The sequence below is a fragment of the Ammospiza caudacuta genome, chromosome 12, assembly GCF_027887145.1.
Source record: "Ammospiza caudacuta isolate bAmmCau1 chromosome 12, bAmmCau1.pri, whole genome shotgun sequence".
Lineage (NCBI taxonomy): Eukaryota > Metazoa > Chordata > Aves > Passeriformes > Passerellidae > Ammospiza > Ammospiza caudacuta.
Window position 1 is genome coordinate 6,510,390 of NC_080604.1, and position 27,285 is coordinate 6,537,674.

The following is a 27,285-nucleotide window of genomic DNA, read 5'->3' on the forward strand; positions in this document are numbered from 1 at the left end:
CCGAGCGGCGCGGCCCGGCCCGGCCCCCGCGGCCCCGGGCGCGGCCCCCGGCGGCCGCTCCGCCCGCGCCCCGGGGGGACCGGACGCCTCGGCGGCAGCGCGCAGTAAGTGCCGGCCCGGCCGCCCCGGCGCGGGGGGCGCTTCCAGGGACGGGCGGGGTGGGCCGGGCCGGGCCGCGCTGCGGGGGTGTCCGGCTGCGCCGTGCCGTCCCTCCCGCGGGCACTGCGGGGCTGCCGCGGCCTCTCGGGGTCCGGTCCCGGGCGGAGCGGGGAGCCGGCTGTGAGCCCGCCTGGGCAGCGGGAAGGGCCCCGTAACCCGTTATCCGCCCGGAAACTTCTCGGGATGGGGAAGGAGGGACTTCCCGCAGGGATGGAGCGCGGGCAGCGGGGCAGGGGTGCTGCGCGCACGGGGCCAGGGCGGTCGCTGCCGATCCGGTGTGTGTCACAGGGTGGGTCACGGGAGCGGTGACATTGCTGGGGACGGGCCCCGCGCCTGGGCTAGGGTGGGACGGGACCGTGCCCTTCTCGGACGGGGTGACAGCCGGGGAGCTCCGGGCAGCGGGCACACACGGTCGGGGCTTTCCCGTTTCCCTGGAGCCTGGTCAGCTCTGGAGAGGTGAGGGAAGCCTAAGGTTCATCCACTGGGAAGCCACGTCCCGTTGCCAGCAGCAACACAGTGCCGCTTGTATTGCTGAGTTACTACAGATACTTCATCTTGGTGAAGTAATGAAGAAACTGTACTTGTTATTATTCTTCATCCAGAGACCCTCTGACCCATCTTCATCCCAGTGACACAAATCTCTGTTCAAGTCACACCCAAAATGAAACAGCAGCACAGAGATTAAAACCAATACTTCAGAAAAGGCACAAGGTGGGGCCCAGAACAATTTTCTGCATCTCAGAAATGAGCAGCAGCTATCAGAGATCAGTTTGGAAATGCTGGCTTGGGAGAGAAACAAACGTGTTCCCCTTGTGTGCAGACCCAGCAGAGCCCAGCACAGAGCACCCCTGGCTGTGCAAGGAGCTCTCTTGGTGCAGGCAGTGGAACAATGCCAGCTGGCAGCAGCTGAGGATCTGGTTCCTCTTCTGTTCTATTTGTGCATGGACTGTGCTGGAACCTGCCAGTGATAGGTAGTAGCTGTTCCCGGCCCTACAGCTGCCATCAGAGGCTTGGAGTGTGCCCAGCCTGCAGATCAAACTTCCAGCACCAGGATGGCAACTGGGAAAGGAAGGTGGTGGGGAAAGATGATCCCCTCAGCTCTGCTGTGTAAGCTGTGGGCCCTGGGCCATCCTTGCACTCAGCCTCCCTGTCTGTCTGTCTGCAGCCTGGACCAGGAGGAGCTGGGGAGCAGAAACAGCCCTATCTGAACCTGGGAGTGGTCATGTAAGCCAGGTCAGAAACCTCAGACACAGGATTGCTTTTAGAGCTAGGTCTGTGGGCATGGGAATCCTTCAGCATGAACAGGATGCCAAGAGCAACAGAGTCCCCATTCTCCCTTGACCAGAGTTTCAGCTGGCTTATTTCAACCCAGCCTTTTTTAGTTGTTCAGAACTGACACCACATTCAGCTGAAGGCCTAACCCATTTTGTTTCCAAAATTTAGGAGCTGTTTAAGATCTAGAGCCATACTCTGCAAAGCCCTTGGGCCTGCTTCACTGTTTTCATTTAGGCTCTTTTTCCACTATTTCCTTGGTAGTGGCTTTTTAAAAAATGAGTATTATCATTATGGAAAGTTTCCCTGAATAGCACAAATTGATGGATCCTGCCTGAGCAGCTGCTCGATCTGCTCAATAATTCCTTCCCTTTTCCTGCTGGGCTGTCACTGCTGCTGTTGTTGTTATGACACTGATTTCAAATTTGCCATCTTTGTGCCCAAGTGCACTGCACCTGAGCTGTGCTGTGCTCAGGAATGGCTGGAGAAGTCCAGGTGCCTGTGGTTTGTGCCTGTGAAGGGCACAATCCCCTTCAGCTGCAATGACTTACAATGTTAGGAGGGACCAGACCAGAACTGTTATTCACATTTCTCTAGAAACTCCAGGGAGCTGACAGTGTCTCCCAGGCAGTTAAGAATTCCCCTGTGCTTCACAAAGTTGTTTCCAGGGGACTGAGACAGACCCTGCATGAGTGGCAAAGCTTTTACCTGCTCAGGGAGCTGCAGGACAAGTGGAGGTGAGTGCTCCAGCTGCTGACTGAGCACAGGCTGGTGCTGCTTGCCTGGGGTGCTTTCCTGCTCCAGCTGTTTGTGGCAGATGTTGATCATGCTGCTTCCTGCAGTTATGGAGAGCAGTAAGGCACCACAGTATGGGAACTGCACAGTAACCTTGCCTGGAATGGAACAGAGTGGGGCAGAACAATGGCTCGTTTCTCTTTGCAGGCACATCTTTTTCTATTCAGAGCTCACTAACCCCTCTGTCCCAGCTGCATTCCAGCCCAGAGATGCAATGTCTGCTGAATTGCAGGGAAATTACCAGAGAACTGCTACAGAAGTTCTCAGGTCAGCTCAGCTCCAGAGGTAGCTGCATTTTCAGAGAAGCAACTGATGGTCTAAAGTTACATACAGTGTTTTATAAACAAAGTGTGCAAATACTTCCCACAGGCTCATCCCATGGTGTTTTGCAACTCTTGATCATTTGCACAATAGAACTATGAAGCAATTAAAGCCTTTCATGTTCTCAGCATGAACAGATCTATCAAATTTCACAACTCCAAAATTGGACTAATTTTAAAATTGATATTGATAATTGCCAGTGCATGACTAAGCTTGAGTGGGTGCTTTCATGAGGGATTGAGAAATACTTGGTGTCTTTAGATGGAGGACTGATGCAACCCACCCTTTCCAGAGCACTGGGATGAGCAGCAGTGGGACAATGGATAGTGCAGGGACTCATCACAACAGGGAACTCCTACTTTGGATTCAGTAAAAAGCATCTTGAGATATGGATGCCTCACAGCTGAGTGTCATTTCACTGGGTATGTTCCCACTGATAAGGGGATCAATACAACTTTTCAAAAATTAAAAGCAAGAGACAGAAGCAGGAAGATGCTCTATCCTGGGTCAGACAGAGATCACCTGGTTGAGCCTGGGGCACACCAGAGACAAGGATTCTGAGGTTGTCCCCACACAGATCTCTAGGTGACTGCAAGGAGGCAGAGCTGGAGTAGTGATAGGAGAGTTATCTCCAACTCCCAGGTGAATCAGGCATGATTCTGGGGGCTTTTAGTAAGCTTAAAAAACATTTTTCTTATTTTGATCAGGCATTCAAAAACTGTGCTGGTGAATTGGGGAACTGTGGGAAAGGTTGTGCCTGTCTCCAAGAGCTCTGCACTGCTCATTTGTTCTCATTCTGTCCTAGGCCAAGTCCAGTGTGGTTCCTACCCTGAAGAAAACCCACCAGTGGTGATGCTGCAGGAGAGGTCTCACGTGGGGCCCTGGATTGGAAGGGCAGCTCTGTACTCCTGTAGCTGATGGGAGAGGACAACAGCTCAGTAACAGGAGCTACCAAGAGCTGCCAGGATGAGTTACAGCTCACCCTCTGTGCATCACAGCACCCCCAGCACGGCCAAGCCAGAGCCAGGGACAGCTCTGGATGTGACTGTACCACAAACAGCCACCATAAGCCCTGAGACTACCACTTTCAACAGCACCAAAATCCCAGACATGGCCAGCACGGGACCTGGCATGAGCACCATGCTGCTTTCCTTTGGGATCATTACTGTGATTGGCTTGGCTGTAGCAATGGTAAGAGAGCCCAGCTAAACATTCCTGTCTCTTCAGGGTGGAGGGTGGCTAAAGGTTCTAGGACTGATTTACACTGAATAATTTATTTGCATTCTATTCAAGTCTCACCCAGAACTGCTGGGAACTGATAGTTCCTGAGATTCCTTTCTTTTTTAAGGCATTTATCAAATGTTCCAGTATTTCTGCAGTCTCCCTGAGGTCTGATCCAAATGGGATGCTCAGCAGGCCTAGGAGCAGCCATATGGAGTATCAGTATTTGTTTTTAATAGCAATAGGAAGTTCAAGTAAAAGGGAAAAAAGCAGATTCTGTTCTGACTTGTTACCTGGAACAGCTGCATTGTTTTAAACATTCTCTTGGCCCCCACAAGAAAGTTTATCCATATTAACTTTTCAACCAGACTATTGAAACCATGGAAGTCCCCCCTGTGGACATGGGGTAAATATTTTTGAATTAAAGTGGCCTGAATCCATCTTAGCAAGACTCACCCTGGAGTGCATTTCCAAGGTTCTGCATGCTGGGTATCAGTCCTTGAGGGTTTGGTGTGTCACTAACCTTGCCATTAATGCTGTGGGCAGAAGCTTTCAGATACCCCAGTTCTGGGCCCAGCACGGGCAGTACAAGGGCTGCAGCTCTCCTTTTATGTAACCAGATCATTTCCCTGCCAACAGAGAACAGAAGGTAGCAGCAAGCTCCCATTCCTTGTGCAAGGAAGGGCTTCACTAATACAGCCATCAGAGGAGCCTACTGCAAAATTTCATTGCAGGCCCCAGGAAGAATTTTTCCAAAAGCCCTTAAGAAAACCTGGAAACAGTCAAAAGTTCCCAAGAGCAGCATCCAGCGTCTGTAGTTCTCAGGACAAGGCTGTGGAGGCCCAAAGCCTCCTTTTCTTCCCTGCACAGGCTGACAGAGGCAAGTCCCTGAGCATGCCCTCCCTCTTTGCTTCTTCCCTTTCTGCTGGGGAGGGGGTAGCAGCACTTCTGTGCTGTAGGAAATCTGCACATGAAAATCACAAAGGGCAGCTTTTTCATCCACTCTTAAATTGTCATATATGTCCTGCAGCCACAGAAATGTGCTGAGCTACACCTGGTAATACACCTAACACTCCTACTCCTACTAACACACCTAATAACAGGCCACTGAGCACTTAGTGTCAGACATGATGTGCTGCCAAGCTCACAGTGATGCATATGAAATGTCATTTTCATTGTCACTTCTGCCTTCCCCCACTTTGGTGCACAGTGACACCAACCTTCTCTACCTCTTTCCTGTGTGCTCAAAATTGCTCTTCTCAGCTATTCCCCATCCTACTGGGACTGCTGTAATGATGCTTCTTTTTCTCCTGCAGGTTCTGTATATCAGGAAGAGGAAGAGGTAAGATCTGTTATTGGCTGAAGGGAACTCAGTGCTTCAAAATGCAGAGTGAGCTCAGGAGGAGATGGGGAGAGTGCAAGTGATGGCTGTGGGAGAACATGGTGTGACTGAGGCTGGCACACTGCACTCCTGGGACTGGGCATCCCTCTGACACCAGAGTGTCAAAGACTCCTCCACAGCTTTGGAAGGAGAATAAGGCTGGGCAGGAGGAGGTCAGAGATCCTGCAAACTCATCACACTTCACCTATGAGATGCATCAAAACAGAGGAGAGGGTTATGGGTGTATAAAGAAGCTGGGAACTCCATCATGACAGGTGTAGATCTCAGGTTTTAGCCATTCCCAGATTCCTGTGTTTTCTAGCAGCCCAGGCAGGGACAGCTACTGGCAGCAGCACAGTGCAGAGATGCAGCTTCAGCCCAGGAGTTAATATCTTAATTTCCTTGCTAAGCTCCTGGCTGAAAATAGAGAGGAGAGCAGCACACAGAGAGAATCACATCTTGGTTCTTCTCACAGCAGGGACTCACAGCAGGGACTCTGGTGAAGATCCATAAGCTGTGGTGCTTCCTCCCTCCCTCACTCCTTGGGGCAGATCTGGCCATGCACAGACTACCAGAAAGTGCTGCTGCCCACTGTAAAATTTCCTAGCCCAGCCTCAAAGCCCAGGTCTGGGTGCTGCTGCAGGAGTACTCAGTGCTTGGCCTGTGAAAGTAGCACTGCTGGAGATAATGGTTGTGCTGGTAAGCCCATAGAGAAGCAGGGGAAGAATGTGTCATCCTAACACTTGCCAAAGTAGATACTTGTGGTGACACTGCCAGTAACTGCTTGTGTGTTTCCCTCTACTTCAAAACTCAGCTGTAGCCAAAGGCAGGACTCAGTGTTCTCCCAGGAGCCACCCCATCCATCATCCAGCTCTGAGGAGACCCTTTGAGTAATAATTCATAGCTCTGTCTCTTGGAGCAATGATACAAGAGTAGGAACAGTGTCCACAGGCATCAGCTCCCTGTGAGAATCTCTCTTTCCTATTTTCTATTTACTGTTTATTATTTTCTGTTTAATTTTATGTACTTCAGCCCCAGAATTAAAGTACTCTCAGGCCACTGGAGCTTGAAGTGAAGTGCGGTGTGGGCAGAGGGACAGGGGGAGAAGTCACAACATGCCAAGCTACTATGTTCCACTGTTTCTTTTGTCCCTCCCCATAAAGCCTAATCTTTTAAGGTCTGCAAGAACTTAAATCCTGATTCTTCTGTGTGTAAATGCCTGCCAACATAGATTAGTGATGGCAATTAATCCCTGTAATTGCACTCTGGGTGTCTTGCACTCCTGCCAGCTGTGTGTAGTAGGTTCTCAGCCTCATCCAGCAAGAGCCACAGGAGCAGAATCCCTGTGCAGCAGGAGAAGCAGGCTGCAGAAAGCCTCAGCAGTAGGGTGGGGGAGCAGCCTGAGCCCTGTTCTCACCAAGCCTTTCCCTCCCTGGGGCAGGTTGGAGAAGCTGCGGCACCAGCTCATGCCCATGTACAACTTTGACCCCACCGAGGAACAGGATGAGCTGGAGCAGGAGCTGCTGGAACATGGGCGAGATGCAGCTTCTTCCCAGGCATCACACAGCAAGGTAGGCAAAAACACCCCAGGCATCACAGAGCAAGGCAGGCAACAACACCCCAGGCATCACACAGCAAGGGGGGCAGCAACCACCTCAGGCTCACTGCACTGCTCCCTGCACGGCTTTCCAACAGGGCCAGGGAGATTTTGTAGGGCTGCAGGGTAGGGAAGATCTCAGGATGACTTCCCCATCTTGGCCAGCCCTGGAGGTAGGGACTTGAGTGTTTTGGAGTGCTTAGGGTGGACTGAGGAGTTAGGCAGTGTTTGACAGGAGGCTCTCTCCTGCCCTGTGTAACAAAAGGTAGGAGAAACTGGAAAAAAAAGGCTTCTCACCACTGTTTGGGTCCAGCTTCAGTGTTGACTGTTCCCTTTGTAACCACTACTACACAAAAAGCCTTTTTAAAAGAGCCAGCAGGGATGATTGGAACAGGGTCCCTTACCCAGTGACACAGCCTGTCCTTGGAGCAGACATACCTTTCCTTTCATGCATTCCTTTCCAGCTGCTCTGTGTTGCCCATGTCATCCCCTGCTTTTCCTGTCCAGGAGCAGGAGTTCTCCCAAATAGTTCTCAGTTTCCACACACTTTACACCTTCAGAAAATCTGTAGCAAGCTTGGTGTAGGCAGAAAAGGAAAGAGGAAATAATAAATACAATTGTAATTATAAAATACTTACCTTGAGACATTCTTAACCTGCTGAAGAGCTCAAATTTCACATTGGAATATAAAAGATAACCAACATGAAATATACTAGTTTGGAAAGCGGGAAACGTGGTGTATAAAAGCAAAGAATCTTGTTCTCTGAGTAGCACATACTAGGACAACATCACATCCCTCTATAGTAGAGGGTATAGAACAGAGGATATTATAGAGGATAACTCTCCACATAGGAGGCTTACCTGGAGGTAGTAAAGGGGGAAAATTGTAAGGCCAGAGTTAACCTCAGCCCAGTAAAACCAGAATCATCCTCTCCAGGGACAGACTGGCCAGCAGGATGCCTCAGGTCCCTCTTGCTAATGCTTGGGAAGTACAAGAGTTTAAAGACGCAATATAAAAAGAGAGGGAGAGTCTAAAACAACAGCTTAAGTTCATGCAAAGGAACTTTTCCTGGCCTTCTGATATCTCAAGCTTTTCATGCTGCCTTGTAGATATAAATAGTGAGACCCAGTAATCCAGTGATGTGGGGATTTTAAACTGGCAGGGATGTGCTGACTAACTCTCCAGGCTGCTGTATTTTCCCGTCACCGCCTTGTTAACGCCTCGTTAGCCGGGCAGCCGCCCCTGGGAGGGGTGAATGGTTCCCCTGGGAGGGGTGAATGTCGTTCCAAGGTGCAGTCCTGAGCTCTCCTGCTCCCTGCAGGTGCTGCTGCCGAGCCAGGGAGCCCTGCAGAGACCGAGCCGCCTGGTGTTCACGGACGTGGCCAACGCCATCAATGCATGACCGGGCCCTGCCCTGCCCCCGGATCCTGCTGACAACGAGGAGGATGACACCAACAAAGCAGTGACTTCCTCAAGCATGGCTGATCCACTGAGCCCAGCTGGTCACCTGTTGGTTTGTGTTACACACGGGCACAGGAGGTGCCACCACTCTGGGAAATAAACCCTTTGTGAGGGCAGTGGTGATTCTCTGGTGTGTGTGTTACCATTAAAAGCTCCTGAGCTCCAGTTTCTGGGCTGGCACTGCCTGACACCACCTACCAAGCTCTGAGTTTAGGAACAGTGCCTGCTTTGTGTAGATTAACCTGTGAGAGCACAGAGCTGTGCTCTCTGGGTCAGGGAGGGAGAGAGGGGCACATCTCAGAGAACTTCTGCACTGGCTTTGTGTGCCCAGGCCCCAAAGAAGGTGATGGATGAGCCTCTCTGTGCAGTGACCACAGCCCTGGCCAGTCCTGGGGACTGGTGGCAAAGCCTCTTTGAGCCAGGAGAGCTGCCTGCCCCAGCTGAGGGGTGACCTGAGGCACAGCAAGGAGAACAACCAGGGGATTATCCCCTCCCAGGCCTGTGGCTGCTGGTAAACATGCACCACAGTGGTGTGGTAGCATGGGGAATTCACTAGCTTGAAAAAGTGAAACAGTGAAGATTTGGCTGATAACATCTTAATCTGAGCAAGTGTCTGAATATCCTAAATTAGAGCTACTGTACAGACAGAGGGGATTTCCCACAGCTAGAGCCAGGGACTATCACTGTCTGGCTGTGTGTGCCCTGCTGCTGAGCTAGGAATAAGAGGTTGGGCCACAAAGAGGACTTGAGCAGAACTAGGGTTCCAATACCATTTATCCCTTCCTGTTTTGGCTCAGGGAAGTTTCTACAGTGCAGAGTGTTATCCAGGAAAACACAGTAAGCTTTGAAATATTTTCTTTTAAAAAAGGAAAAACATGTGTTGGCTCAACAACACCCCAGTGTTTGCCCCCAGAGATGACTAACACCTGGTTTGTACTTCCTTACCTGCCAGGACCTGCAGTCAGAGCCTTCTCTTCTTCCTGCTGAAGGGAACACAGAGCTTTGCCTTAGCCTCTGCTCGAGTTACCTGCTAGGAACAGGTAGGTGGGACTAGACAGGTAAGCCAGGGGTTTCCCTGGAGCCCTGAAGAATCTCTGCCTGTGCATCCTTCAGGGCTGCAGGAGGAAGAGAGTGCCAAGGGGTCTCTGGGCAGCTTGGCATGTGGCAGAGCAGTGTGGGGGTCTGTTGGTGAAAGCTTTTGGTGGGCACTGACCCTGAGTGCTGCAGAGCAGCAGAGCAGCCAGGGAGCAGCATCAGTGCCCAGCTGTGCCCTGATCACCTCCTCATCTTTGTGTGCTTACAGGCATTGTCAATCAGATTTTATTCCATCCACAGCACCAGTTAAAAGGGAATCAGGGCAAGCCAAAATTTGAATGCAGATCTAAAGCTTTATGCAAGGAGTTGTTTCAGAGTGGCAAGTCAGGTACCATGTGCTTTGTTGCAAGTTTGGACCTGCCCGTTAGTTTTTGTTCCTCCCCTGTGTGATTTTTCCCATATTCATTAAATGCAAACTCTTTCCTGGGCCTGTGCCCCTGACCCCTGCAGGGCACAGCTCCTTACCAGCCTTCCCTCTTCCAGCTTCCCTCAGGGCAGCTTTGCAGGGCTAAATTGCTTTAGTTTTTCAGTATCCAGCTGTCTTTTAGAACTAGGGATTTCTGGGGGTATATTAGGGGTTAGGGTGTGAAAAACAGCCCAGTCCTCAGTGCCAGGAGATGTGGCAGGAGACACTCCCAGGCTGCTGCTGTTTGTCCCAGGGATGCTGCTGGAAGCAAGGTGCATGGGTACAAACACTCAGTGTAATGCACATTAGGTCCTTAGAATTTGGAGTCTGTCTGTGGCTATTCCCAGCCATCAGCTGAGAGACAAATACCTCCCAACACAGACACACACTGGCCAGCTCCTGCAAGTGCTCACTGAGAGCAGCCACAGCTGATTTCTCCCTTCCTGCCTGTCCCCCTTCCAGGCTCTGCAGCAGCACAGAAGCACGTGGCAGTAGGGGTGGCCAGCTGTCTTAAATTGCAGAATTTTCCCCAGAACTCTTAGGACTGGAATTTGAATGGTTGTTTTAAACTCAACAAAAAGCAAGTGTGAGCTGAGCTGTTTCCTCAATGCCTCAGCCCAGTGTGTGCCCTTCTCCCAGTTCTGTGTGCTGCAGTGCAACAACAAACACACCTACACAGGACTTCTCCTGAACCACTCTCCCTGTGATGGTAGGCTTTGTCCTGTGATGACTGCCCTTAAGAGTAAAGAAGTGCAGACAATAAGACTAAAAGAATATTATGGGTAATTGCTGGGCTCATATTCTTTTAGTTCCATAGCGCCTCCTCTCACAGTTCTCAGATGTATAATTTAGCAGAAGCATTATGATGTAATTTAATTCAAGTGTTTCTGTGTTTTAAAGCATTGAAATATAATTAAACTATTTACATGAAAGTCTAGTGTGATTGTCTTTTTCTCCTGTAATTTGCAATTTCCCACAGGAACTGCTGGAGTGTTACCCCAGTATCTGCTGGTAATTTGTGTGCAGTGAATTCCCCTGCTCTTTCAAAAACTCAATGTGAAAAACTTGGAAGGGGAAGCTCTGTGGGGGTCAAAGTTTAGTGTTCCATAGCACAGAAACACAGATCCCTTCAGTGAGGCTTGCTAGACAAGTCAGGAGGGCAGGAGCTTCCAGCTGCCAGTCCTGAGCATCCAGAGCAGAAAAAGAAATCCCAACTTACCCTTAAGATGAATTCCTGTACAAACCGGGTTCATCAGCTCACCTGCAGCTCTGCCCACACTGAGGGCATATATATATGAATATATAACATTGTTGATATATTTCAGATTTGCTCCATCCTCATCTGGCCCACAGCCCCAAAACTTGGGACTAGTTAGGAAAGCTGTCAGATGAACTCAAGAGGCAGTGCACAGGCAGAGAATTAATTGTATTTAAGCTAAATAGCTGTATAGCCCCCAGAACCATGTGGGGGACAAACACTCGACTGTGGAGACTTCTGGGTGTACATGTGAAGCAGAACTGGCTTGTGTTACAATCAAGCCTCCAAGACACACAAAAGGATGGAATTAAGGCCCCACATTTGGGCTTAGGAGGCTGTCTGATTTTCTCCATGTGTGATTCCTCATGCTTATTATTTCTGGTTTTCACATCAATCTGGGGCTGTTCCTGAATGACCAAATTTTTGTTTATAATCCCCAAAAGTTCAGGTCAAGAGACACTCACCTTATCCAGCCATGTGTGTGCTGAGGGTGCTGCACAAGGAGGAGGCAAAGCAGGAGCCTGAGGGGCATTTGTTTAAGACCTTTATTAACAAACTTCAAGGCTAATTTGCAAGTTGCCAACACTCTCTATGCCTTCACCAAAACCATTTATGGGAAACTTCCAAACTTTGCTAGACAACAAACCTCAGTCACCTCCTGTAGTTTACCAACTGTAATGACCTCTTATTTTTGGCCAAGTCAGACCAAAACTGCCCGAGCTTAAAAACACTTGACATGCACTTACTTAGAGGTAGGTTTGTCTACACAGAAAAGGTAATTAATTGGGAAATAAAAACATTTATAATTTCAAAAAAGACAATCCAAGTGATCCAGTGTGAAATCCCAGTTCCCTGCAGATGTCTGGAATTCTGGCCACCTTTCATAGGCATTGACTTCCATTCTAATTCTCTGTGTGAACATGGAAGCTGAAGTTATGAACTGGGGTTTCAACTACACACAGAAGAGCTTCTAAAAGAGTAGAATTCTGTTTGTTCTCCTCCAGCACTTGCATTTTTATGGAAACAAGTTATTTTCTGGGGTTTTTCAGCAGACTGGTAAGAGGTAGCAAAGACTAGATTTTAATTTTTTTTTTTTAATTTTAAGAAGTACTTAGCATGCACTTCCCAGAGGAATACTTCTGACCTAAAGCAGATGGATTTACTGTCTGGCCAAGGCAGTGTGCACCCCTATTCCATGCCACCAGCTGAGAAAGGACTGATTGATGTCACAGGAAGAGCTTGAGTCTCTTACAGATGTAATCCCTAATCCATTTAGAAGCTGAAGTTACAGTCTCACACTGCAGCAGCTACTGCTGTCAGGTAGCAGGGGTTAATTAAAGAGAGGCAGTACAGCCTGCAAACAGAGTACTGAACCTGCCAATTCAACTGAAAATCAGGCACAGAAGTTGGTAAAATACATTGGTCTGCTACTAGAGTAGTCTTTGAATGCAGATATGAACTGCAGCTGAACTTAGGAGTGCACCGAAGAGCAGCAGAATTCAGGGGAGCACCAGATGCACCTTCTCATGTCCGCATCAACAGTACAGATTCACTTGTGTCATGTCCCACCCCGAGTCACCCCCACAGCAGGAGCTGGGGGTCAAACTCCCTGTATCTGGCAGCACAGCTCATCCTACAGCACAGGATTTAGGTCAGTCCCTGTGATCTAATCCATTTAGTCCTAGATTTCTCTGCTATTTGCTAGTGGAGGCACAAAGATTATCTGTGATGCAGTTTTGTGCTGTGACCAGCAAGCTCCATCCACAAGAGAGTACCCTTAGGGCAAAGCAGATACCACACAGAATTAGGACTAGGACTCTCATCACTAGTACGCAGAATTAATGGGATCAGGACTCATCAGTGCTAAACTGGATGGACAGGACAAAATAACCCAAAAGGAAAAAAAGCCCCACTTTCCCCCTATTATCTCTGCAATCAGCCCTTCTTAATTCTGCATACATTTTCTGGTCTTAAATAAATACTTGCCAAGGGAATAGAACTCTGATGAAAAGATAATAAATGAGTTCAATATATACAGCCATTTCATGGGCTTCTGCTATGCACCACCATAAATTTAAAGCCAATTATGTTCTGTTTAAATATTTAACACTGTAAAGCTAGCCAATTTTACATCCTGTCAGAGATAATTGAAATACCCACTTTGTCCCTTTAATAGGCAGGCAGAACATCCAGGAGATGGAAAATACCACCGGGATTTCACTATTTGCAACTGGATATTGGAAATACCCTCAATTCCTCAGAATTTAACAGCTCTGACACCAAAAGCACAAATCTGCAAACAGTGTGAAACTGAGAGCAGCCAGCAACAATCTCAAACCAACTGGCTACTGCTGTCTCCCAAAACTGAACTATCAGCAGCTTTTATTTGCATAGTTGTGACACTAGAGGACCCCACACATGCATGTTAGGGACTGAATTTAAACTAATTTAAATTGAATCCCCAGGCTCTGCAAGGAAGCAACTTTTTAACTGGCTCTTTACAGACACTCCTTTGAAGAGATGAAATCCAGTGGCTGTGACTAAGCTTGTAAGCACTGTGCACTTGGAGCTGCTATCAAACATGGGGGGAGAGCCACCAGGCCAAAAGAAGTTACAGGAGAAGGCCCTGAGCTGATCACATTAAGATAAAAATTTCAGAATCAATCCCTAAGACATCAGGGTACAAACTTTCCTCTAAAGCATGGAAGGTATGGCCACTGGAACAGCAGTGCAGGGCAAGGTGGAAATGCCATAAAGGTTTTTTGTTCTGAAAAAGTCAAGAAAGGACTCAAAGGCTGTCTTTCAGATACAGTCCCTATGGGCAACACAGCAAAACTTAACTCCTGGCACTGCTCCATCAGCCTGCCAGAGGTGATATGGCAGACAAGCTCAGCCATTAGCTGTGTAAATAGATTTCCTTTCCTGTATCTGTATTGCTGAGTCAACTTCTGTTGAAGTACTGCTCTCCGTGGTAGGGCAAGGCACAGGGTTATCCAAGTATTTAAAAGAGAAATTATTATACTCACAGAAGATATACTACAAACTCTAAAAGGCATCTCTCCAACAAGGCAATTTGCCATTTCTTCCCCTAAATCCTTGTTTGGATGTTTGGGGTAAGCAAGTCCACAGGCAACAGGAGAGAGCTTGGCTATAATTATCACAAATGAAGAATATGAAATACAACATTAAAAGTCCTGTCTGCTTTCCACTCCTCTGGCTTCAGAAGACACAAACAGGTGGGACACTACTGAGCTGCAGCAGGGATGTTACTCAGACATCTCCTGAGACCAGTGGTTTTGCCAGACCTGGAGCCGTCTTTTCCAGTGATGTCTAAAGGAAAGATCACAGGAGACAGAGGGTTAGAGCTTTGGGTCCAGGAGCCCTGCTGCCCAGTGCCCCTTACAGAGTGCCTCTTACAAGGCTGAGAGGTGACAAGGATCCACTCCCCAACAACATTCCCATTGCTCTTGTACCAGCTCCCGGCTGAATGGAGCTCCTGACACAAATGGCTTCCCTGGCAGCAGGGCTCAGCATGAGGCTACTGAGGGCCCAGAAGTGACAGTCTGTGTCAAATGGTCTGGTTTCTGCTCTGCAAACACCCATCAACCACCTCTGCTGACAGCAATTATGTATTTCCTTGAATCCTCATGAGACACCAAGCACCCAAGTGCCCTACCCAGTATAAACACCAGGGAAGTAGATGTGCACAATGTCTGGAAATGGTGTGAGTGGGGAGTATTTTTGGCTACACAGGCTTGCTGTGACCTGTGCCTCACCCCTGGCTTTCAGGAGACCTGAGCTGACCACTGGGGCAACAGAGGAAACAAAGAAGACAAAGTTTGTGTGAAAAAGAAAGCAGGGATAGCAAAATATACAAAAAGAAGCAAGATTCCAAGGCTGCTTCTGGGCTTTGCACTGGCTCCTGGAAATTCTACCATAAAGCAAACTCTTTCTCCCTCACACCTAGAGTCCATTAGTCAAGAATATCAGACAAACCACATCTGCCACTGTGGCTTAGGAGCCTATGAAATGAGATTCATCAATCCTTCAGTAATGGTACTCACAGAAAAAAACCCAAATGCTTCTTGACCCAGAAAAACAGAAATGTTTATGCTGGAGTTGTGATTGGCAGCATCTACAGGCAGCAACACAACTGAGCCTGATCCATGAACAAACTCCTGCCTGCTCTTGGATAACCTGGAGTCCCCCGTAACCAGTGCCTTGGGAAAAGCAGAGCTAGATCCCCAGGCAAAGGCCATGGGAATAAAAAACAGCAGGCTTTAAATCAGTTCTCTGCCCCACTGGAGGCTTGCAAAGCTTGCATATTTCTTAGGCACCTCTTGCTGCATATCTTGATTTTCTCCATAACAGACTGAGAGACAGCCAGTGTTTATTTCAGCAATTCAGACGAATGCTGCAGACACAAAGCCCAGGGCAGATCACTTTCCCACTCAGAGCTGTGCAGCGTACAACCTGCAGGATGGGCAAGCACTTGTACCCTCCCATCCCCTCCCTGGTGCAGCATCTCAAAAATTCTCATCTGGAAGGGGGAAAAATAAAACACCAAAGCCCTGGCTGTGTCTATAGCAGATCACTATGAGATCACAGGCTCCTGCTAACAAGTCTCAGAGCAGTAGCCTCCTGCATGAGTAGCACAAAATCTTGCAGGGATATAATACCCCACAGAATGGGTTAATGCAGAAGCTACCTGTGTGTAAGCTGCTGCTACAACCACACTGTGCTTGCAAACAAGCCCCAGGATCTACAGTTCCCAGTAAGCCAAAACAGCATTCTCCTTTCCAGTCAGAAGTTTTAAACCAGGATTACCACTCCATCTCAAGCTCCTGAGCAAATAACAACTTAAGACCTTTTCCAGAGGATTGCCTGGTTTCATACTGCGCACGCTTATTCCTAGTGATTTCCTGGCCGTTTTTTGTTCTCCCAGAACAAAGTGCAGACGCTCCCCAAGAGCAGAAGTCCCCTGTCGGCTGGGCTGCACTATCATCCCTGCACGGCCCCTCCAGCGACCGCAGCATCCGGGGCTCCTGTCCCAGCTGCCGCTGCCTCCCTGCCGCAGCAGGGAAACGGATTCTCCTGCGCTGCCGCGGGCCCCGCTCACACCGGCAGCAGCAGGAAAGGCCCCGCTCACACCGGCAGCAGCAGGAAAGGCCCCGCTGGCTGCGGTTTGGGGCGAGGTTTCACTGTCCCAGAGGCGGCCGGGCCCGCCGGAGGTGAGCTCATCCCCCCGAGCTGCGGCTCCGCTGATGTCAGCGCTCGGCTCCGTGGCAGGAAGCGATACGGGAGCAGAGCCCCAGAGGAAACTGAATTGAGCAACTGAGGTTAACTCCTCTGGCATTTCAGCATGTGGCATTTCCAGGGACTTTCTAAGAACCCGGGCTGGGCTGGGCTGCACACCAAAGGCAGGAGGGAGCAGCTGTGCTGCCACATGGCAAAGCAGGCAACATCTGCCTCCCCTGGCTCCTGGCCCCTTCTCCCCCCAGGGAAAACGTTTCATCAAGAGCTTCCTACAAGGCTCTCTGAAGGCAGGACACAGATGCACACAAGTTTTCCTGGAATCTACTTCAGAAACAGTCCTGAATGGTACAGAGTCAGATTTTGTATTTTTGCAGGGCTCAGGTGCGGTTGGGGCTCTGGGTGGTGCATCTGCACATTCCTACAACAGCAATAACAGTTATCTGGCATCTCATCTCAGAGACGAGATAAACTGGAGCCTTCCACAGAAACTGGCCGGTGCCATCACTGTCTGTGCTGCTGAGGCACCTCTGCCAGTGCCAGCCACTGCCAGAGAGCTCTGCCTTACAGTACAAGCCAGGAAGGAGAGAGGAAGACCATCCAGAAAACATTCTGGAGTTAATCCAGAGTACTAAAATGTCCCAAATATCAAGGGATTTTCTATTCATAAAGTTTCTCAAGTAAAGTAAGACATTAACAATAGACCATTTTCACTTTTTACACACCAGCCAGACAATTTCATTGAGCTGTACCTGTAGCAGTGATCAGAACCTCAGATACGTGAGTTCTTGGAAAGACAGACAGATTTTCTTCCCTTCCTTTTCTTCTACCTCCACTTCTGCTGAATTAGTCACAACTGAATTAGATGGAAGGAATGTGCCTGGAAGCCTTCCAAATGCTCCTCTGTTTATAGGATTTACCAGGAAGACTACAGCCAGAGCTTTGTGGGTAACTGCATGGTTTGCCAGAGCACGGCTCTACTGTTTAGTCTCATGTAATTATGATTATCTAATTTCAAACCTTGTGTGGCTGGTGCCGAGTTCAAATTCAAGTCATTGCTTTCCAGAGGATTTCCTTCCTGAGACTCTCCCTCTTGGACCACTGCTTGCGGCTACAAAGGAAAAACACCAAAAATAAACAAGCCCCCCCACCCCATGCAAAATTAGGTATGGAAAGACAAATTCCAAATATGCAAAGTAGGTGGATTTATATTTAAACAAGACTGTGCAGCCCTGACAGCATATCCCTTTGCCATCAGCTCCTACATCCAACCACAGGCAAGAACACACACCAGGGCATGCAGTGTCCACACATTCACAAGTCTTTGAATACTTGTCAGAATCCATAGTAAACAATCCCAATATCAGCCTTGTGACACACAGCCCAACACTTTGAAAAAATCTGCCCATTATGCAGCCGTGGATATCTTTTTTCATCAAGAATATTTTCTATATATTTCAGGTTCTTCCCTGTCTTGACCACCAAAACATTTTGTCTATTGACAGTTAAAACCAAAATTATTGTTCTTTTTCTTCTGCTTTGGTTTTGCCCCCCAAAAATTCTTCAGGTGTTTATTTCTGAACTGAAACATCAGAATCCTTCACTAACCAAAGTTAAAATGACACATTTTGAAATGTTAAAAGCTCCTGCTTGTCTTTGAGATTTGTCAGTTCAGAAATGACACCAGCAGAACTCACTGGGTAAGGTTGTGTTCTGTAAGACACAGCCACTTCTGCCTCTGATGATTCTCCACAGAGCTTGAGGATCCCAGTTTGCACAGCTGGTTGCTTTAAGCACTGGTAACACAGGCTTCCCCAATCAGTGCATTTAAATGACATAAGATAAATGGGCTTGGGGAAAGCAGTGGGCTTTGGAGCAAGCACAGTGGGCTGAACTAGACTGTTACCTTCTCACCTGGACTGCAGAGAAGGAACATTTAGATTTATGCAACAGTGCCCTTGTCTGGGACCTTCTGCACGGGGTTAGCAAACAGCTTCCCACTATCCAGGAAATATCTCCATGCAAGGTCACTGTCACATCAGAAAAGACTTCTGATCTCTCCCATATCCTGGCACTTCCTGGCTGGCGAACATTTCCCTCCAAGCCTTCTGCATGGCCCTCTCAGGCTGCTCTGTCCCTCTGGTTCTGCTGAACCAGAAGTGTTCCTTTGCCTCCTGAGCACTCCTGTGCCACCACGGCTGTACAATAAACCTATGGATTCCTGCAGCAAGTGCACAGCTTGGGTTTGGATCTTGCAATTTTTGTGATGCACACTAAATAATGGTTTGTGGCTGTTGTGGAGGCTTTTAATCACTCCTAATGACAGGTAACATACCATGAGTAGTTCACAGGACTGAATATCCTTATTGATTAAAAGCTTTTGTCTTGTTTTTACACCTTAAATGTTTTTTTCTTAGCTCCTGATTCTTACTAATGATTGTTTGTTGCATGAGTCTCCTGCTGACAGGACTCAAAGTTTTTCCACTCATGAAATTTCTCTTTTAGCTTAACTTTAAGTTTCTTCTTTTGAGACAAATTGACATGCTAAGCAATCACTTCAGTCTTTCAAGTCTCCTGGGAAAACAACCTCTCTCTTTAAGAAAGGATGGAATCTTTGGCCTTACATTCCAAGCCTGAGAAAGTGCCATACTGTGGAAGTCTGGTATGTATTGAATTAAGTACAGCATCTCCCCTGGGCTCTCAGAATTCTTCAGTAGCTGAATTTTAGAGGCCATCAGGAAGGCAGTCAGAGCTTCCCTAATTATTTCCAGGCTACCAAAGCTCAAAGAATGTTGTGGCAGACACAGTCTGAGAAGGGCAAACACAGATGCAAGTTCCCCAGGATCTGTGACTGGAGAAGAGGGAAAGGACTGAACCCTGTACTCACCCACTTGCGGGGCCTCCCTCTTCGCCTCTTCCCAGCAGAAGGTTCTGCCTTTATTGAAAACAAAGTGGGAATATTATCAGCTCTCAGATTTGCTGAGCACTGTGACTAAACCACTGAACGTGGCCAAGGTGACATCTGTATAAAAGGTCTTGTCTCACAAGTAGCAGAAAAAGCAAAAGCTGGGGATAGAAGACAGTTGAGGAGGAAACACCTGCCTGACTGCACTGGTTGTGATTATTTGGCAGTGGTGGAGGAGAAACACTGGGAGGAAACTGCTGAACAGGCAGTAGCAACACAGGAAGGCAAGGAGGTGAGTAAGGACTAAAACCACAATAACTGATTTGTCCAACGGTGGTAATTAAAGCTGAGCTGAATTACGGGCAACTTTCACTATTTTTAAGCTAAGAGAAACATCCCTGCTGGTCTCTCTGGTCTCTCCTCTGTAAATGAGTATAAGCCATTTCCTCTCACCGTTCCTCCAGTTAGAGCAGTCATTTTCTTGCTTCCTTTTGGCCTTCCTCGTGGTTTCTTCACTGGCTGTGGTTCCACAGCATCCTGTGGGGTAATAGCTGTGTTTCCACCGTCCTCCTGGGATAAAAGGAGAAAACCATTTAAATTGTTTCAGGGATCATCCTGCTTATGTTCTCTCATTCTGGTTGGTCTTGGACTGCCTTACCCCACTAAGAGCACCCAGACCCCTAAATAGCTGGTTGTCTCTGCTTTTCCAGCTGGGAAGTGCATTAGAAGATGATCAGCAATACTCCTACCTCTTTATGTCTTTTGGGCTGGGGAAATGAGCAAGTTCCAAGAACTCTGGCCAAGGGGCTTTGCCTGTTCTATCCAATTACTGGCACAGAAACAGAGGGTGATGACACATGAAAGTCTCCAGGCTAGAACAGAGACCTGGCCAGCCCCTCTCACACATGTCCTGGCTGAACTGTCACTGCCTGTCACATCAGAGGTGCCTCTGAGGCCAGGAGCTGAGATTTCCCAGGGTGCAGATCCTGCTGCTGTCCTGGGTAGTCCCAGCATTTACCCCAGAACACCTCTCCTCCCCTTGTCCTTGTGAGCAAGCAGCTTCCCAGGGCTGCCTGCAGATCCCATCAGGCTACTGCCATGGCATCCTCTTGAGATGATGATGTTCTCTCACCTGTGGCTGCTTCTTTGGTCTCCCCCTCTTTCTCTTCAGGCCCTGGGTCAGTGTGGATGAGATGGGATTCTCTGCCCCCTCACTGCTCATGTTGGCACTCTCAACTGTTAGCAGATTATAATCCAACAGGTTCTTTTTCCTGGACTGGGAAAGAAAACTTGTCTCCTCTTTTTTGCTTTATCTTGTTATGGATTCTCCTCTACCTGCAAGGCTGAAATGAGAAAGAATCAGGCATGGAAGCTTGCTATTGTTTTTATCAGCTGCAAGAGTTCAGGACCCAGCAGACATCTGGGAGCATAACTGGTTCTAGAATATCTACAGAGCACATTCTCTTACCTAGCCTATTCCTCAGCTTTCTGTGACTTTTGTCCAAAGGAACTGAATTGCTCCAGGCATGGACTATGCTGGTACCTGCATCTACCTTTCCCTGTTTAATCTGAATCAAAAGAGTTAATGTCTGCAGCTCTCTAAACTCCATTCTTTGGAGGCTTCCTCCAAAAGGGAAGGAAGTGGGAGATAAAGTGGTGATGAGTTATAAATGCACCAGTCAAGGGCAAAGCTTCCTTTGGAGCTCCTATACTGTCAAATGCCAAAGCTAATCCTGAGACCAAAATCTACAGCTAACAGAGCCTTACATGAGGATGCTTAAGAGAACAAGTCCCAGGGTACAAATTCTAAGAAGGCTCTGGAGCTGCCCCTCAAGAGTTTGTTCTTAGTCACTGATTGAACAGGCACTGTCTGGAGAGGTGGCCTGACCCCATTCACTGCACTCAGCCCCTGGTCCTACATGAGGCTCACTGTTTTCTACAGGACAACACAAGCCCCTAGACCTGGGTTTTGGTAGGATTTGAGCACTGGCTTGTCTGCTGGAAGTCTGAATCAGCAGGCTTGTCAGCCTACTCCCTGGCCCCAAGCTCTGCTTAGTGCCTGCAGTGGTTGGAATGAGCCCTGATCCAAATTGTTTGTTCTAAGGAATAACCAAGATCCTGAGCTGTTGAGAGTACATAGGAAACAGTGACATTCCCTGCTTCTGCTGGAGGTTTCTCCTCTAGCACATCTGCCAGAGGTGGAGGTCTGACTGCAAGCCTGGACAGCCTCACATCCCAAAGAAGGAAGAGGAAGGGAGACCTTGACCAGAACCTCAGCAGAAACCTCAATCCCAGGTACATTAGGAGACGTGGGGGTCACTGAAGTTTTGCTTGTGTGTGGAGTCAAAACCTAGCCAAGGATCTGAGTCCACTTACAGCACTTCCAGACCTTGGCCTTCCTTTCCTTCTTGCACACAAGGGAGGGCTCAAGAAGATGGGAGGGGATGAGGAGGCTGAGCTCAGGTGGACAGAGGCCAGCAGTGCTGGCTGAATCCTCCTTTGTCAGTAGTTGTTATCACAAAACACACAGCTGAGAATAGTGCAGTTAGGAAAGCAGCACCATTTATTGCTTAGGAAAGCAGGAGTATCTAGATGAATCGATGAATCATTAATTTCTACATTCTCTGCTAAACTATCACCTGAGATTTTTTTTTTGTTTGTTTGCAACTCTTCACTTTACCTGTTTTACTACTTCTTTTCCACCTGCTAAATGAAAGATAACAACAGCAAGCACAAAGAACTCTTTGCCCCATTGGCCTTGAGCACTGCTGAGTCCCCAGGTCCCTCCAGCAGGCTCTACCTGAGGCAATAAAGGCAGCAGTAAGGGCACAGCTGCACCATGTAGAAGAGTGTGACTTTTTTGTTCAAAATAATGCTGGAGGGCAGCAGCTGGGCTCAGTTCCAGCTCATGCATGAGCAGCCCTACCAAGAGAACTCCCTGGATGTCCCTTTGTGCACACAGTTGGGCCCCAGCTCACAGGTGCTGCTGCACACTCAGCTTTTCTATCAAACCCTCTGATCAGAGGGTGATGAAAAGACTACAGCTCAGGTCTCTGAGTTCAGGCTGCATCTGGAGGAGAGGCAGTTAGGGGGAAAAAAAAAGTTCCTTTCTACTGGCAAGCCATGCACAGTTGCCACCAAGTCCCTGAGAGACAAGCATGAAACACTTGCAGTCTCTTTCAGAGAAGACTGTGCTTTTACAGACACAGTTTTGTAGTCAGATCAGATGTTCAAGTTCCGAAGAAGAGAGGACCTTAGCTGAGGATGGCAACAAATATTCTGCCCTCTGGCCAGGTACAGTTCCTTGAGCCTGCATTTTCTGGTCAGAATTGGGCTATCATGGGCTGGTGCCAGCACCTGGAGTTGGCTGAGGCAGGAGGGGCTCACTGAGGCTCTGGACTGCCCTAGGAGGAGAGAAGCCCTTGTGCCTCTTCCCAAAGGTAGGTCTAAGCCAGGCCCAGCTCATGTCACACACATCTGCTCCTGGATGAGCCTCGTGTGCTGCAAAGGTGGCTTGAAGCCTCCAGAGCCTGAGCCTTCCCTCAGCTGACAGCGGAAAGGGAACAGATATGGCCATAGGAATGGACAAGTGTGAAAGTGCTGTCCAGGCCACATCCCTGAGCAGAGATTACAGCTGCTTATCTGGAGGAGGCTGTGCTGATAGGAGGGTGGAGTTCAATGTTTTCATTCTATTTTTCAGTCTCAGCTTGCATGTCCTCCTTGGTCACCACAGGCTGGACAAGCAGAAGCTGACAGTGTCACTGACAGATGCAGCAAGGGAACTTCCAACCTCCACTCCACATCCTGACACAATGTGCACAGTTGTGACAGACACTGAAGCCATTGCCCTTGCTGACACAACCTCCCTCCAGAGTTCACTGTAACTGACACCTGCATGGAATCCAAATTTTGCATGTCATTATTCAAGCAACCACAGTGCACAGAATTAATTTTTCCCCAGATGCAAAGAAAGCCAGTTCTTGCACAATGACTTTTTGCTAAACCTTGCCAAACTAATACACTCTACAATTCCTTTAACATATCTGGCCACGTTTCTACAGGCAGGACTGCAGAAGACAAATGCCAGAGACTGCCAGGAGATAGCAGTTGCTTCGTACATCTCTCTTCCACCTTCCCATCACCCACCAAAGGCACATCCTTCTTGAAGCCTGGTGTGAAAAGAAAAATACACAAGCAAAACCATACAAGCATCAGTCCTTAGGGCTTTTGTCACCTTTACATGACTCAAGCAAGACAAAGACAAAGCAAAAGCACCTACTGCAATTTTACTTCAAATTTCTCAACAACTTTCCATGTATACATATAAACCACCAGACCAATTCTGAGTCACACTGTACAGCAAAAGCCAAGTACACCTTCCAGGGTCACTGCATTCCCTGCTGGGATTGGAGCCAGCACGGCTAAAGCCTACACTGTGTCCACAAGGACACAAGATCTGAAAAACCTATCCAAATGTTTGTGGGCCTTAGATCACCTTTATGTCAGCCATATACACAACTTTACAAATGGCACAGGGATGTGGATGCATGATTTTGGCAGAATTGAGATCTCTGTGTTGCAGAGACATCATCTAAAAGAAAGCCTCACATCCCAGATGCATTCCCAGGCACCCGGCAGAGGGCAGGGAATCCTCACAGTCATAGTACTTTACATCTGATTTAAGTCCTAAGCTGTACAAAGCCAGTTTTTCTCACATCACAAATTCTCAGGGAAGAAAAGCTCCTCCTGGGGGCAATGCAGTTGTAGCCTAACACAGAGTATTGAACAGTGTTCTTGAGGGTCTTTTCCCTTTCCATAGACTACAGAGGATGCCTTGGGGATGAGGCTGCTGACTTGGGCAGGCAAATTAAAGGGCAGAGCTCCTCCCTGTTTGTTTCCTCAGTGAGGTTACGTTTTGGGCTATGTCCTTGGGACAGACACAGTATGACACAGGGATGCTCAAGACATTGCACTGAACCTCCCAAACACATGTGTGATTCACCACCAGAAACGCTGCTCCGGCTGCAGTGCTCACTTACAAAATAAAATCTTGCAGAGCCTTTTACAAAGCATAATTAGAGTGTGATTATAAGAGACCCTGCATTATAGCCTTAACTTTTCATTTTATTACAGAGACAGTAATAGCTTAACTCCCACTTAGCAGCACAGCACCACTGTGCTGCTGTCATGTGTGACAGCAAACCCAGGGGAGCTTCACTGGCTCCATCAACATGGTCACTCTATTTCCTCTGGTAAAAAGATGGAGGGAAAATCTGGCCCAAGCCCTGCATCAAGCAGAGGAGGATAAAAGACTTTGCTAGTCAAGGCCTCTAAAGACAAGCCAGGCAGAGAGAAAACTCTCATTCCAAAAACTGCAGCAATAACAATCTGCGCTCGTATTACAAGAAATTACTTTCACCTTCCGAGAAATCAAACGCTCACATCTTCTCAGATCTCGCAGTAGATCAAGATATAACACAGCTCATTGCAGCTCCCCATGGACAGTTCTACCAGAAAAGCAGGATAGCCATGCACTGGAACAGCTCCCTTGGGAAACTACAGTGGCAGTAACACTCTGGCAAATGTGCCTTTTCTGCCAGACTTTTCTGTAAAAAGAGGAACTTATGAGCTACTAAATCAGGTTTGTGGCAACAGAAGGTAACTGCCATCGTCTCATAAATCGTTTCTCAAAATCATAACTAACCTCTCTAGGTGATTTCCCTGACTACTTTGAGTGGCTAAGTCTAAAGCTTGTTTGATCTCATGCTTAAAAGAAAGTCTCCTAGCTCCTTGCCAGTTAGTTTTTGTTGGTTTTTTTTTTTCTTTAAATGAGCAATTTATTGTCACCTGTTCTTGCATTACCAAGTCCTTTAGCAGCAACATTTCTCTCTCCTCCATTTTTAAACTGTACCAGATTACACATCTCCCTCACCTTGCCTGGCTGAATAAACAGCACATTTGTTTCTTGGATGTCATTGTATCTCCTGATCATTTTGGTTGTCATTTGTACCCCTTCCAATCTGACCTCAACACTCTGAGTATGATGAAGATGCTTACTCAAAACTATTTGCAGTGAGGACAGCCTGACTAACTTCACATGAATCTGAGAAGCATGGGCTGAGCAACACTTCAGTGGGGAAGATGCAGTTCTTGTGTAACGTTAATAGCACTGGCTTCCAAAATGATTCAACCAGCAAGCTATTCCAGCACCTCCAGCGTATCCTGACTGATAAAATACCCAGGTCAGAACACAGAAACTATTTAAATTGACAGAGGACAAAAAAATACAGGAACCATAAGGGCTTCCATGCTTCACATTAGCTCTAGAGACTTGCTCAAGGTCCGGATGAGAGTTTCTGTAGCTCAACAGAGCTACATTTCACACTTTGTTATGGACTCCTCTGCACCACCCCAATCGAAGTGCCCTTGTGTGTCTCAGCTCTCCATCCACAAACTGGTGTGCAGCTCCCTGACTGCTGAGCGACCCTGCAGATGGGGCTGAGGGCAAAGAGCCTGAGCAAGGCCAAAGGCCATCCTGCCTGGGGCTGCTCTGACACAGCCAGCAAAGGAGGTAAGGCTGGGACAGCAGCTTATGGAATAACGACCTATCTACCAGAAAACCAGGTCTAGAAGCTTTTTTTTTTTTTTAAACATTAGAGACATGCACAGCTACTTGGGAAAAGGGCTGATGATTACTGAGTTTCAAGCAATGATGTGAACATGAACAGGCTCTGTTTCCTCTTTCCCAACTCCTCAATGCCCAGCATCAGCACAACATCAAGGCACTGCAAGAGCTCTCTTGAATGAGCCTTGCTTGATGCACTGTCTGCCAGCTTCTCTTTGTTCAGATACCTAAGCCAGCTAATGCTCTGAGAGGCACCATGTTCACCTTAATCTATACCCCATCTAGTCATAGAAATACCACCATGGTTCTGCAGTAGTTAGCCTAAAGTATTCCCAGTTCTTCCTCAGGAAAGGGAGGCTTTGCACTTGCCTGGGCAACGAGTCAAGCCACACATACAGTCCTGGCGGTGCTGAGGTCCTGCTCAGTCCACATGCACAGGACTTTCTCTGAAGTTATCACACAACTCCACAGTGAAGGGTTCAACCTCAATCCTACCTCAGCATCATCAGCTTCTAAACCCTATCAAAGCTCCAGGCCTCCTATGGTCAGAAAGGCAAACCAAGGAGGCAGTTAGCCATCCCAGGGAGCCATGGAAAAGCACTGTGGGGATACCAAGAGCAGAAAGGAAGAAAGAACTGGAACCTCTTTCTGACTCTGGACTTGGCAAGTCATGTAATCTTTCTACGCTTCACATTTTCTCTCTATAAGATTATGGAATAGCACTGAAGTATTAATACTTCCCTCAACCAGGGGTGGAGGGATTGAGGACTATGTAATTCCTTTTTTGCACAGTGACACTAAGAACCCCCAGCAGCAGAGACTCGAGCAAGGCATCATTAGAGGAATGCAGGAGCAGCCCCCCCATGTCGAGCTCGGGAGCACAAAGGAGAGGCGGTGGCAACTGAAGAAATACAACTCAGGATTAGCCACATCCTGCTGAACAGCAGAACACACCCTCACCCTCTTTCCCCAGGAAGCTGAAGGCTCGTGGGACCAGTTTGGCCCAAAGCTGCCAGGTGGAGTTCCCTGCCCTGGGAACCTGGCACAGAGCATTTGAATGGGAGCTGGTTTCCCCAGAGGCACACAGCACTTCTCACCACTCCCAAACCCCAGCAGGCAGGGGACACGGCTCAGCTCATTGCCTCTACCCAAGGAAACCTTGTACCAGACCCAGGATCCCAAGTCTTGAGGCCTGGAGTCTGAAACACATGTTATTCATACTCAGGACACTTCCAGCACTTCTCCCAAAATGATCAAGCCAGATCAGTGAGACTCCTGTGTGGATTGTAGACTCCCTAGCACTACATATTACAAGCCTGGTAGAATTCTCCCTCAAGGAATTTGTCCAAAGAGCCAACTGTTAGCCAAAGAACTCTTTCTGATCTTAAAGCCTCTGTCCAGACACTTTCATCAAAAAAGCAAGCACCCCAAGCACTGCAGAGTTAAATCGGTGGAGAAAAACCCAACAGTATATACAGGAAAATAAAAGGAAAAGCAGAAATCTGTGTCTACTAAGAATTTAAAAATCACTGTTA

At 48.1% G+C, this 27,285-nt stretch overlaps 2 protein-coding genes across 2 annotated transcripts in view; one reads left to right on the forward strand and one right to left on the reverse strand.

Moving 5' to 3' along the window:
- The first annotated feature begins 9 nt into the window (after window positions 1-9).
- On the forward strand, window positions 10-10,605 carry C12H3orf18 (chromosome 12 C3orf18 homolog). Its single transcript, XM_058812918.1, has 5 exons — window positions 10-104; window positions 3,353-3,738; window positions 5,085-5,110; window positions 6,591-6,720; window positions 8,069-10,605. The coding sequence occupies exons 2-5, from the start codon at window positions 3,514-3,516 to the stop codon at window positions 8,147-8,149; spliced, it is 462 nt and encodes a 153-aa protein (XP_058668901.1). The 5' UTR covers window positions 10-104; window positions 3,353-3,513; the 3' UTR covers window positions 8,150-10,605.
- A 924-nt stretch (window positions 10,606-11,529) lies between these two features.
- The window catches only part of LOC131563145 (high mobility group protein HMGI-C-like), a 52,024-nt gene continuing 36,268 nt past the window's right edge, over window positions 11,530-27,285 (reverse strand). Inside the window, exons 2-6 of the mRNA XM_058813044.1 lie at window positions 20,258-20,468; window positions 19,579-19,695; window positions 19,108-19,155; window positions 17,241-17,331; window positions 11,530-14,297 (exon numbers count right to left, since the gene is read on the reverse strand). Of these exons, the coding sequence (XP_058669027.1) occupies window positions 14,212-14,297; window positions 17,241-17,331; window positions 19,108-19,155; window positions 19,579-19,695; window positions 20,258-20,347 (432 nt within the window). The 5' untranslated portion in view covers window positions 20,348-20,468 and the 3' untranslated portion in view covers window positions 11,530-14,211. The remainder of the gene's footprint in view (window positions 14,298-17,240; window positions 17,332-19,107; window positions 19,156-19,578; window positions 19,696-20,257; window positions 20,469-27,285) is intronic.

Excerpts from the sequence above, each read along its gene's own strand:
- C12H3orf18 (XM_058812918.1), top strand. The coding sequence starts at position 3,514 with ATGAGTTACAGCTCACCCTCTGTGCATCACAGCACCCCCAGCACGGCC. Across the intron at positions 3,739-5,084 it reads TTGGCTTGGCTGTAGCAATG|GTTCTGTATATCAGGAAGAG; the intron begins GTAAGAGAGCCC and ends TTTCTCCTGCAG. Across the intron at positions 6,721-8,068 it reads CCCAGGCATCACACAGCAAG|GTGCTGCTGCCGAGCCAGGG; the intron begins GTAGGCAAAAAC and ends TGCTCCCTGCAG.